Here is a 12998-nt window from a genome sequence, read left to right on the forward strand (position 1 = left end):
TAGAATAGCCTAAAAGGTACATTATCTACCACAATAATGCTTAGCAACTTGGATATTCTAATGCTTTTATTACATAAAATTTCTTTCAAAAGAACTTACATGGAACACAGCTTTGCATACACGTACACAAAACACACACCATGAAAAAGGAAACCATATGTAACTATTCTAATTTAAAATGGCATCTGTAAGTTGATTCAAGTTTAAGCCTATATTTCAAGACATTATACTTTGAAAGCCTTGAAAGCCACAATTGAGAAGTTTCATATTTGCCTTAATCATGCTTTTTATTCCTTTATCTTATTCAATATTGAGTATGTAAATTCTTTAAGCCCAATAAATCAAAGTGCTTTCCACTCAGTGCCTTCAACTTCTGCTTGACTACCCCTTATAACCTCACAATTAGTTTCTGGATATTAAAATGCATACACACGGTGAAGACTGTGATTTCAAAGGATTTTAGGTCATAAGTTGTTCTATCAAATGAGAACAGAATGAAAAGCCACTCCAAAAAAAATAATCTAAGGTAATAAAAAATTGATACTTTAAAATGTCTGCATCAATTAACAGAAATATTTATTAAGTGCATCATACCTTTCAAATGAAGTCTCAAATTCAAAGTTTTGTGAGTGTCACTCTGCTGAAGGTTAATAACTGTGCCACCTTTACAACAAATAATGAATGACATCTAGCTTCTTGCCTTATTACTCCACTTTTAAATCATCAATTGTACCATATAAAACACACTATATAATATGCTCAAATTATTGGCATTTAAAATGTTAAATCCCTTCTTTTAATTCTTAATCTTCGATCGTTTTTCCTTTTCTAATTACCTGGCAGAGAAATGCATTTTAAACACAGTTTTGCCAAACATGCTTTCCTTGCAAATATTCCACTTCCTATTGCAATGGACTTGAGCAATATAATAGGATTCCTGTATTTCTAAATAAACTTCCAAATTGGTTTTTATTTACAGATAGTCAATCATTTTTGAAAACAAAACTTAAGTTTGTAACAAACTAATGCAAAATTGTATTCATATATATTTTAAAAAATAAAAAATTGGTTACCATATTTATAATTTCTGAATGGTGGTGGCAGACTGGTCCTTAAAGGGACATCTACAAGAGAAAGATTATTTTTATTACACAATAAGTAAACAGGCACTCATAGAACATGCATAGTCTGTTGATTCTATTCTTCTCTATCTACAGACTAAGTTACTTTGAAAAAACTGATAGAACATAGAATGAATACACCACTGAAATCCAAGGGCCATCTATATTAGTTCATTTTCATACTACTATAAATAAATATCCAAGACTAGGTAATCTATTTTTTAAAAAAAAGATATTTAATGGGCTGGGGAGGCCTCACAATCATGATGGAAAGTGAAGGAGGAGCAAAGGCATGTCTTACATGGCACCAGGCAAGAGGGTCTGTGCATGGGAGCTGCCCTTTATAAAACCATCAGATCTTATGACACTCACTATCGTTAAGAACAGCATGGGAAAAACCCACCTCCATGATTCAATACCTCCCACCAGGTCCTTCCCATGACAGGTGGGGATTATGGGAGTTACAATGCAAAATGAGATTTGGGTAGGGACACAGCCAAACCATATCGCCATCTAAAATATTAGAACCATTGACAAGATGTTGAGCTGTTACTATCTGAACTAAGACTTCAGTAACACTATTAAAATAATTTTTAATTTCATTAAAGACAACAGTATCTATGTATAGCTAAAATATATACTAATACACTTGTGTGAGACATACATATATATATATATGGAAGACATATGTGTGTGTGTGTGTGTGTGTATATATATATATATATATATGGCTGATGTTTGTTTAGCATATGAATCTGAGAACCCCTTATGAGTCTTTGGCCATTAGTGGAAACCAATGATCTAGAACAATCTTACTACTCTTACCAAAATTCATATAACCAACAAAATAACTCCTCTAACTCCACAAAGACAACAAAACAAAACACAGTAAATATTCTTTTAAAAACATATTCCAAATGCCAGTACTAATTTTAATTAATAAGATCTACTGGTACAACACCCAACAGAGAAATGTATAACATATATCAAAATCACATATGTGTATAGTCCTTGACCTAGCCATTCCACTTCAGGATGAATGAGTGAATGAATGAATTTATTGATTAATTGATTGAGACAGGGTCTCACTTTGTTGCCCAGGCTGGTCTTAAACTCCTGAATTTAAACAATCTGCCCGCCTTGGCCTCCCAAAGTGCCGGGATTACAGGTGTGAGCTACCGTACCCAGCCAGAAATTTATTATCATAGAGCTATACTATGCACACGTGTGATTATAAAATGACATACAGAGAAGGGTATTAACTGCAGCATTTCTCACAGCAGAAATATAAGGAAAAATACAAATATCTTTCAATTAGGTACTTGTTAAGTAAATCATAATATGTCCAAACAATGAAAAATACTTTTCAACTGTTAAAAAAAAAAAAAAAGAAAAGGAAGCTCTCTACTAACACAATAACATCTTCAAGATATGTCAAGCCTAAAGAGAGAACATTATTTTTAGGAAGCCACCTTTAGGGTAAAAAGGGGGTAAAATGAGAATATATGGTTGGATTTGCTTGTACTTGCTGACTGGGGGGTAGGGAGGGCACAGGGTTAGTGCACTGGTCAGACAGGGACCAGAAGGGGAAATGAGACTTTTCACTATATTCCTTTTTCCATTTTGATCTTAAAACCACATAAATGTATTACCTACTAAAGACAACTAAAAACAAACAAAAAAATCCACGTATCTAAATTAAGAAATGTAGAGGTTTTTTGAGACAGGGTCTTGCTTTGTTGCCCAGGCTGGAGTGCAGGGATGTGATTATGCTCACAGTAGCCTTGACCTCCTGGGCTCAAGCAATCCTCCCACCTCAGCCTCCCAAGTAGCTGGGACTACAGGCACTCACCATCATGCCCATAGTCCTGGCATTTTGTGTGTGTCTGTGTGTGTGAGACGGGTTTCACTAGGTTGCCCAGGCTGATCTAATACTCCTGGGCTCAAGCAGTCCTCCCACCTCACCCCCAAAGTGCTGGGATTACAGGCGTGAGCAACTGCACCTAGTCAGGAAATGTGGGTTTTTAAAAAATGCTTTTCCAAGGTCAAATACATATCAAATTAAAATATAATTTATTCATTTATGTTACAAGTATTTAAAGCACCTACTACTAGGTATCCTAGGAACAGAGTAAAAGAGGAGCCACCCACTCCCGACAGCGTGTGCTCCAGTGGCGAATGCTGTAACAAAAGTGCATTTACAGCCAGTGCTACAGTCCTAGGAGTGTGGTCCTCACCCTGGCTGCACATCAGAATCACCCAGCCCGGCACAAGTGGATCCAACTCAAAGCCGGCTGGTACCAGGCACAGATATTTAAACACAAAACAAAAAAATTCCCCTGAGATGATTCGTAGTCAAACAAATTCACACGGGGGCCAGACAGGTGACAACAGGTGAGTGAAGCAGGTCAAACAAGGAGAAGCAGTGAGATCTGAGAGCACACGCCATCAAAGGGGGCTCTGCCAGTCAGTACTGACTGATCACAGGGCTGTAGGAACATGAGCCTGGAGTGGCCACACCTAAAGATTTAAATGGCAATGCCACAAGTCTAAGGTTTTAGGTGAAATTTCTTAACTTTTAAAATACTATAGGCCAAGAGAAACCCATTTGGATTCAGGATTTGCCTGCTAGACACCAATTTATGAAAGCTCTGGCTTAGGCTTACCAGAGGATATACACTTCATTTTATTCTTCTTGTGCCTCAATCGTTTGTGAATTATGGGCCAAAGAAGTATTCATTAAACATCAGAAAGGAGAATTAATTCCATTTAATGTATTGCCATTTATATATCCTGAATTAGACAATGAAACTCCCTGAAGAAAGCGGTGAGGTGAAGAACAGATGGCCCCATGAAGCTATTATCATTTAGAGATGTCTACAACTGAAGAAATCAAATCAGTCTTATGTTCAGTCCAGACTTCTGAGAGAAGAGACAACGACCAGGACACAGCGAGCACCCTTTCTCTTCCTGCCTTTAAATCTTAACGAAGTGCCGCCTCTTCTGACAACCCTGCCTAAAGCAGGGTCTCCTCTGATATTGTTTCCTTCGTAACATGTTTTACATTTATAGTTTCGTCTTTTAACTTATTTTTGTCTCCATTTCCTATGAATACATAAATTCCTCGAGATAAAAACGTGGGCTGTCGGCCAAGCACAGTTCGTGCCTGTAATCCCAGGACTTTGGGAGGCCGAGGCAGGTGGATCACCTGAGGTCAGAAGTTCAAGACCAGCCTGACCAACATGGAAAAACCCCATCTCTACTAAAAATACAAAATTAGCCAGGCATAGTGTGTCTGCCTTTAATCCCAGCTACTTGGGAGGTTGAGGCAGGAGAATCACTTGAACCCAGGAGACAGAGGTTGCAGTGAGCCGAGATCGCACCCTTGCACTCCAGCCTGGGCAAGAAGAACAAAACTCTGTCTCAAAAAAAAAGAAAAAACAAAACATGGGCTGTCCTCTCAAAACCCAGGACCATATCCAGCACATAACAAATTAACACAAACTGGTTCCATGAGGGCAGGGACCACAGCCTGTTTTCTTCATTGTGTTGTCAGGACCTAAAATCGTGCCTGGTACACAGCATGTGCTCAAAAATATCCACGAAAGAATACATATAATTTAACGCCTACAATTGCCAGAGGAGAACACTGAAGTCTCAAGAACTGCCTGGTCAGCCCAAGGTGTCAAGAGCAGGGACCAGAATCCAGCCCCCTCGTCTCCCCTCCTGCAGCACTGAGAAGGGTGGGAACTAAAGCCGTTATCTTCCACAGTGGCAGAAAGACAGATTAGACATTAGACACATTCCAGTGAGATAAGAGCTTTGGCAAAAATACATATAAAGATGCCTGCAAAGGAAGTGGAAAAAAGCAAACACGTTCCTTATGCTAAAAGAGCATAATTGTGCTAGTAGTATAATACTGCTATCTTGCACTATTACAAATAAAGCTGGGAACATTCACATGGAGACAATTACTTTCAGTTTTCACAGGCACATACTTTCATTCCACCTAGAAGTGGAAAGGCTGGATCATATAGTAGGTATATGTTTAGCTTTCTAAGAAATTGCTGGCCGAGTGCAGTGGCTCAAACCTGGAATCCTAGCACTTTGAAAGACCAACACGGGAGGATCACTTAAGTCCAGGAGTACAAGACCAGTCTGTACAATGTACCGAGACCCTGTCTCTACAAAAATAAAAGTTAAACAAAGACACAGCTGTAATCTCAGCTCTTTGGGAGTCCAGGGCAGGTGGCTCACCTGAGGTCAGGAGTTGGAGACCAGCCTGACCAACATGGTAAAACCCCATCTCTGCTAAAAATATAAAAATTAGCTGGGCATGGTGGCGGGCACCTGTAATCCCAGCTACTCAGGAGACTGAGGCAGAAGACTCACTTGAACCCAGGAACCAGAGGTTGCAGTGAGACGCGATCATGTCATTGCACTCCAGCCTGGGTGACAGAGTGAGACTCCATCACCCAAAAAAAAAAAAAACACATGGTGGTTGGTGTCTGTAGTCCCAGCTACTCAGGAGGCTGAGGCAGGAGAATCACTTGAACCCAGGAGTTAAGGCTGTAGTGAGCTATGATTGCACCACTGTACTCCAGCCTAGGCGAGACAGAGCAGTAGCTGTTTCTTTTAATATACCCACTAGTGGTATGTGAGAGTTCCAGTTCTTCCACATCCTAGCCAAAACTTGCCTCAGTTACTCCTTTTAATTGCAGTCAATCTTGTGGATGTGTTGTATAATATCATTGTGGTTTTAATCTCCATTTCACCAAAGACTAATGATGAGCATTAATATGCTTTTCTGCCATACATGTCTTCTTTAGTGAAGTGTCTTCAAATCTTTTGCCCACTTTTAATTGCGCTGTGTGTCTTCTTATTGAGTTTTATTGAGTTATAAGAGGTTTTAGTTTTGGTTTTAATTATTATTATTCTAAATAATAGTTCCTTGTTGGACATGTTTTATAAATATTTTCTCCACATCTGTGGTTTGGTTTTTCATTTTCTTAGTATATTTTGAAAAGGAAAAGTTTTTAATTTTGCTAAAGCCCGACTGATTTTTTCTTTTACAGTTTGTGTTTATTGTGCTGTATTTAAGAAATTTTGATGAAAATCAAAGTCCCTACGGTTTGTTGCTGTTTTCTTACAGATATTTTATAGTTTTACCTTTTACATTTAGGTCTTGGCCAGTTTTGAGTTATTTTTGTACATGGTAGGAGGTAAGCACTGAGGTTCATTTATTTGCATATGGCTTTCAAATTGTTCTAATACCTTGTTTGGGAAAATTAAACTCTCCTCAAAAATACCTTGAGCAAAAATTAATGTAACACATCTGTGTGCCTGTCTTTAGACTCTGCTTCCCATCAATGTATATGTTTATCTACACACCAACACCACACATGCAGTACTGATTACTATAACTTCATAGCAGTAAGTCATGAAATCAGGTAGTGTAATTTCTTCAACTTTTTTCTTTTCTTTTTGTGAGTTATGACTATTTTAGGTCTTTTGCCTTTCCTTATAAATTTTAGAATAAGCTTGGTATTATCTGAAAGGGAAAAAAAGCCTGCTGAAACTTTGATTAGGACTGGAATCAATACCACAGTTTGAGACATGGCATCTTCACAGTTTTGAGTTTTCTGATCCACAGTATATGTCTCCATTTACTTAGGTCTCTTTAAATCTCTCTCCGTAATATTTAAAGTTTTTAGAGTAAAAGTCTTACGCTTCTATCAAATGTATCTAAGTATTTCATGTTTTTTGATGTTTTATTATTTTTTTCAGTTTCCCACTGTATACTGCTTGTAACTATAAGTACAATTAATTATTGTATACTGATGTTATATCTTATAACCTTGCTAGGCTCAGTTTGTAAGTTCTGGTAGTATTTGTATAGATTTTGTAGGATTTTCTGCATAATCATATTGCCTGTGAATAATGACAGTTTCACACCCTCCTTTCAAACACGGTTGCCTTTTACTTCATTTTCTTGCCTTAATGAACTGGCTAGAACTGCCGTACAATGTTGAATAGCAGTGATGATGAGCAGACATTGCTACCTTAGGAGAGAAGCACTCCGTCTTTCACTATTAAGTATGATGTTAGGCAACAGTTTTTCATTTCATAAATACCCTTCATCAGGTAGAGGAAGTTCTCTTCTATTTCTAGTTTGAAAAGAGTTTCTAGCAGAAATGGATTTTGGATTCTGTCTTCAATTAAAATAATCTTACAGTTTTCTTTTCTTCACTATTAATATGATGAATTACATGATTTTTTTTCCCTGTGGACCCAGCATTGCATTCTTAGGATCAACCCCTACATGGTCATTGATATAGTTTGGATGTTTTGTCACCTCCAAATCTCATGTTGCCATGTAACTCCAATGTTGGAGATGGGCCTAGTGAGAAGTGTTTGGATTGGTGCTCTCCATGATATAATGGATGAGTTCCTCCTCTATTACTCACGTAGGATCTAGTTGTTTATGGATCACAAGGTCAAGAGATAGACACCATCCTGGCCAACGTGATGAAACCCCATCTCTACTTAAAAAATACAAAAATTAGCTGGGTGTGGTGACACACGCCTGTAGTCCCAGCTACTTGGGAGGCTGAGGCAGGAGAATTGCTTGAACCCAGGAGGTGGAGATTACAGTGAGCCGAGATTGTGCCACTGCACTCCAGCCTGGCGCCTGGCAACACAGCAAGACTCTGTCTCAAAAAAAAAAAAAAAGGGGCCTATCTTCTCCCTCTCTCTTGCTTCCTCTCTCATGTGACATGCTATGTGGCATGCTGACTTCCCTTTGCCTTCCACCATGATAGTAAGCTTCCTGAGGGCCTCACTGGAAGCACATACCAGCACTAGGCTTTGTGTACAGCTTGCAGAACTGAGAGCTAAATAAACCTCTTTTCTTTATAAATTACACAGCTTTGGATATTCCTTTATAGCAATGCAAACAGACTAACACACTCATGATGTATTATCCTTTTTAAATATTGTTGGATTTGATTTACTAAAGTTTGAGTAAGAATTTTTACATCTCCATTCATGACAGATATTGGCTGGTAGCTTTAGTTTCTTCTAACAGCTTTCTCTAGTTTCATATCAGGGTAAGAACGGCCTCAGAGAATGAGTCGAAAAATATCCCCCCTGCCATTTTTTTTTCTTAAGAGACAGTATCTCCCTATGTTGCTTGGGCTGGTCTCAAACTTCTGGCCTCAAGAGATCCTCCTGCGTCAGCCTCCCGAATAGCTGGGATTATAGGGAAGAACTACCGTGCCTGGCTCCCATCCTTCTTCTGGAAGAATCTCTATAGAATTGAAATTATTTCTTTCTTAAAAATATGGTAGAATATACCAGTGAAACCATCTGGGCCTGGAGCTTTCTTTGCGGAAGTGTTTTTTTAACCATAATTCCTTTTAAAATACAGAGTTGTTCAGGCTATCTGTTTCTTTTTGAGTGAGCTTTGATAGTTTGGGTCTTTCGAACAACTTGCCCACTTTATCTAGGATAATGCATTTATTAGCATTAAATTGTTAAGAATATTCCCTTATTATTCTTTTAATATCGGTAGAAAGTCTGCAGTGATATGACAACTCTCACTCCTGATACTGATAACTTGTATCTTCTCTCTCTCTTTTATTTCCTGATCAGTCTGCCTAGAGCTTTCTCAATTTTATTGATCTCGAAGAACCAACTTTGACTGTTATTGATTTACTCTATGGTTTTTCTATTTTCTGCTGTGATAATTATTATTTCTTTTATTCTGATTATTTTAGGTTTGATTTGCTTTTCCGTTTCTAGTTTCTTAAGAAACTAGACTGAAATCATTGATTTAAACCCTTTTTTAAAATTTAGGTGTTTGAGTACTATAGACTTTCTTTTAAGTACTGTTTTACATGCAACCCCCAAAATTTGAAAAGTTGTATATTCATTTCCATTCAGTTCAAATACCTTCCCTTTTGATCTCTGATTTGACCCGTAGGCTATTTGGAAGTGTGTTATTTGGTTTCCACACATTTGGAGATTTTTCCAAAGATCTTTCCGTTACTGATTTCTAATCTAATTCCATTGTGGCCAGAAAACAGACACTGTCTAATCTGAATCCTTTAAAATCTATTAAGACTATTTTATAGCATGAAGTCTGAACTATTGATAAAGGTTCCATGTGCATTTGAAAGAAATGTGTAAATTCTGTTATTGTTGAATGCAAGATTCTATAAATGTCAATTCAGTTGACTGGGTTGCTAGTGTTTTTAAGTTCTCTGGATCCTTACTGGTTTTCTGATTGTCTATTTACTCAATTCATCTATTTCTCCCTGCAGTTCCATGAATTTTTACTTCCTTTATTTTGGAATTCTGTTGTGTTAGGCACATCATTACGTCCTCTTAGTTGATGCCTTTATCATTATGAAGTGATAGTTTTATGCCTAGTAATATTTTGCTCTAAAATCTACTTCATCTGACATGAACACAGTCCCTCCACCTTTCTTTGGATTCATATTAGCATGGTATAACTTTCTCATCCTTCTATTCTTGATTTTTATCTTTAAAGTACATTTATTATAGACAATGTATAATTGGGACTTCCTATGATATGTCTGTCTTTTAATTGGGGTATTTAGACCATTTACTTTTAATGTATATTATTGATATGGTTAAAGTATTGTTATTCTTTTTAATTTGTCCATGTGTTCTCTAATTCCTTTTTTTTATCTTCTTTTGGATTGTCTATTTGACAATCTTTAATGATTCCATTTTAATTCTTTTGTTAGCTCATTAGCTGTAGCCCTTAGATTGTGGAATTAGGAGGCGGGAGTTGCTTTGAGGTTTACAGTAAACATCTTTATCAGTCTACCTCCAAATAATACCATAACACTTTGTAATAGCAAAAAATGTGGCACATATACACCATGGAATATTATGCAGCCATTAAAAATGAGGAGTTCGCGTCCTTTGTAGGGACATGGATGAACCTGGAAACCATCATTCTCAGCAAACTGACACAAGAACACAAAACCAAACACCACATGTTCTCACTCATAGGAGGGTGTTGAACAAGGAGAACACATGGACACAGGGAGGGGAGCACTATACACGGGGGTCTGTTGCGGGGGAGTGGGGGGGACAGCGGCGGGGGAGTGGGGGGGACAGCGGGGGGGGGGAGTTGGGGAGGGATAGCATGGGGAGAAATGCCAGATATGGGTGAGGGGGAGGGAGGCAGCAAATCACACTGCCATGAATGCACCTATGCAACAACTTTGCATGTTTTTCACATGTACCCCAAAACCTAAAATGCAATTAAAAAAAAAAAAAAAAAAGAGAAAAAAAAAAAAAAAAAGATTTTTCCATTTCTCCTCTGCTGGACTTCATGCTACTGCTGTCATAAATTTCCCACAAAACCCATAATACATTGTTATTGTGTTTCTTTAAATGCCCAAACATATTTTTAAATTATTTTTAAAATAAGAAAAAATATTTTATATTTATTCTATTTACCATTCCCAGTACTCTCTATTTCTCTGTGTACATCCAGATTTCCATCTGGTATCATTTTCCTTATGCCTGAAGAAGGTCTTCTAACACTTCTTACAGTACAGCTCTCCAAGTGATGAAAGCTTCCTGCTTTGGTATGTCTGAAAGCATCTTCATGTTGCCTTCATCCCTTAACTGCTTTAAAGAACTTACCCCAGTATCTTCTTTCCGGCATCCGTTGATTCTGATGAGAAGTCGGCTGATAAATTCATCTTTCTTCCTTTTTATGTAATGTGTTCTTTTTTCTCTTGCTGTTTTTAAGATTTTTTTCTTTATCATCACTTAAGCAATTAGATTATGGTATGCCTCAGTGTAGCTTTCTTCATGTTTCTTTTGCTTGGGATTTGTTGAACTGCTTGGAACTGTGAGTCTCTCAGTTTTCATCATAATTGTATCTTCTGTCTTATTTCTTCAAATGTATCTTCTGTCCCCTGTCCCTCTCTCCTTCACCATCTCCAATTACATGTATATTTGGCTACTAGAAGTTGTCCCATACCTCCCCACTGCTTTAGTTTTTCTAGTCTTTTTGTGTTTCATTTTAGATTGTTTTGTTGCTATGTTTTCAAGTTGACTAATCTTTTCTTCTGTAGCATCTAATCTGCAGACTAATCCTGCCCAGTGTATACCCATCTCAGACACTGCATTTTCAATTCAGGTATTTTAAATATCTTCCATTGCTAACATGCTCAATCCTTCCTCTATCTTCTTGAACATTTGCAATATAGTCATAATTATCTCCATTATCTTTGTTTACTAACTTTATCATCTGCAGTATTTTTGCATTGGTTTCAATTGATTGATTTTTTTTTCTGCTAATTATGGATCAAACATTTTTGCTTCTTTGCATACCTGGTAAGTTCTAGACACTGTATATTTTATCTTGTTGAGTGCTGGATATTTTTGTATTCCTATAAGCTTCCTTCTGGGACACAGTTAAATTATTTGGAAACAGTTTGATCCTTTCAAGTTGTGTTTCTGAACTTTGTTAGGTGGGACCAGAGCAGAATTTAGTCTACAGCTAATTTTGCCCAACTACTACAGCAACCTCCTTCTGGATACTCTGCCCAATAACCTGTGAATAACAAGGTTTCCACTCCAATGAGTAGAACAAAAACTTCCCAGCCCTGTATGAGCTCCAAGCATTTTTCATTCTACTACTTTTAGGTGGTTGTTTCCCAGACTTCCAGTGGTTTCTTTACATGCTTGCACTGATCCATACACAACTGAAGACTCACACTCTGCATATATTCAAAGATGCTCTGCAAATCTTCAGAGCTCCCCATCTCTCTGTACAGCTCTCTATGTTCCTGTACGCTGCCCTGTGAACTCTCCAGGTTCCTTTCCAGACTGCCAGCTCAGACTCCTAAACTCATGGAACCCCCCAGCTTTGCCTGAATTCCTTCTCCCTGCTCTGTGGCCTGGCAAGTGGCACAATCATAGGGGTCACCTTGTTTGTTTCTCCGATTCCAGGGAAATGATTGTTTTTATATATGACACACAGTTTTTTTAGTTGTTTCATGCAGAAGAGCAAGCCTGGTCCCCTGGCCTGACTCCATCTTGGCTGAAAGCAAAAGTCTATGACATAACCATTATATTCTGAAAATTATTTCCCAATTTGTATGGAGTTTTTCTTTCATTTTATGTTTTCCCACCTTTGAATTTAAGACTTCAGAATGTTGCAAAAACTGATTTAATATTTCATTAATAGAAAGGACGGTCACGAGAAGGTAACCATTAACTTTTCTCATACAATTAAGTCTCCATAAAAAACATCAGTGGAAAAATTCAGGCAACTTAACAAATATACCACTGGAAATTAGGATGCCCCAGGGGAGTCTGAAATGTTAAAACACACATCTCAATACAAGAATCAATAAAGTGTGGGAAACTATTGAAATATCAATAGGTAATAAAGTAATTATTTGCCTCACAGTAAAGGCTCTAAAAATAGAAGTGGTACAATTTGTAACTTATTATTGGATGCTGGATCTACATTAGAAGACCTTTGGGAAAGCATAAACAAAGGAAAAAAACAAAACTAAGCCAATGACTAATCTACATGGACAAAGAATACCAAACGCCTAATAATCAAAACAATACACCAACATTCTAACCTGATAAGGTATCCTTATCAGATATGATGGTAAGATTCCAAGGCTAAGCTATATTCACATGCTTTTGACTTTAATTATAAAATAATTTAAAGTACAGAAAAGCACATAGAACAAAAAATTCATTTAACCCACCAACCAGATTTTACAAATATTTACATGTAGTCACATTACTTTAGAACTTTTACTATTCTTTTTTTAACTAAGTAAAACAATCTGGATACAGCTGAAA

At 37.3% G+C, this 12998-nt stretch overlaps 1 protein-coding gene across 5 annotated transcripts in view; it reads right to left on the reverse strand.

Annotated features, from left to right (window-relative positions):
- CUNH2orf76 (chromosome unknown C2orf76 homolog) overlaps window positions 1–12998 on the reverse strand; it is an 84136-nt gene that overhangs the window by 38418 nt on the left and 32720 nt on the right. For 4 of the 5 annotated variants that reach the window (XR_002478063.2, XM_021667919.2, XM_064382834.1 and 1 more), the window contains exon 3: window positions 1074–1124. The exons of the other annotated variant lie outside the window; for it this stretch is intronic. Coding sequence is in view for 3 of the 4 variants with exons in the window: in XM_021667919.2 (XP_021523594.2) it covers window positions 1074–1124 (51 nt within the window). In the remaining variant the exon portion in view is untranslated. The remainder of the gene's footprint in view (window positions 1–1073; window positions 1125–12998) is intronic. 5 annotated transcript variants of the gene reach the window in all.

Source organism: Aotus nancymaae, unplaced genomic scaffold (assembly GCF_030222135.1).
Source record: "Aotus nancymaae isolate 86718 unplaced genomic scaffold, 86718_ANA_hifiasm-v0.15.2.pri h1tg000029l, whole genome shotgun sequence".
NCBI classification, from domain to species: Eukaryota; Metazoa; Chordata; class Mammalia; order Primates; family Aotidae; genus Aotus; species Aotus nancymaae.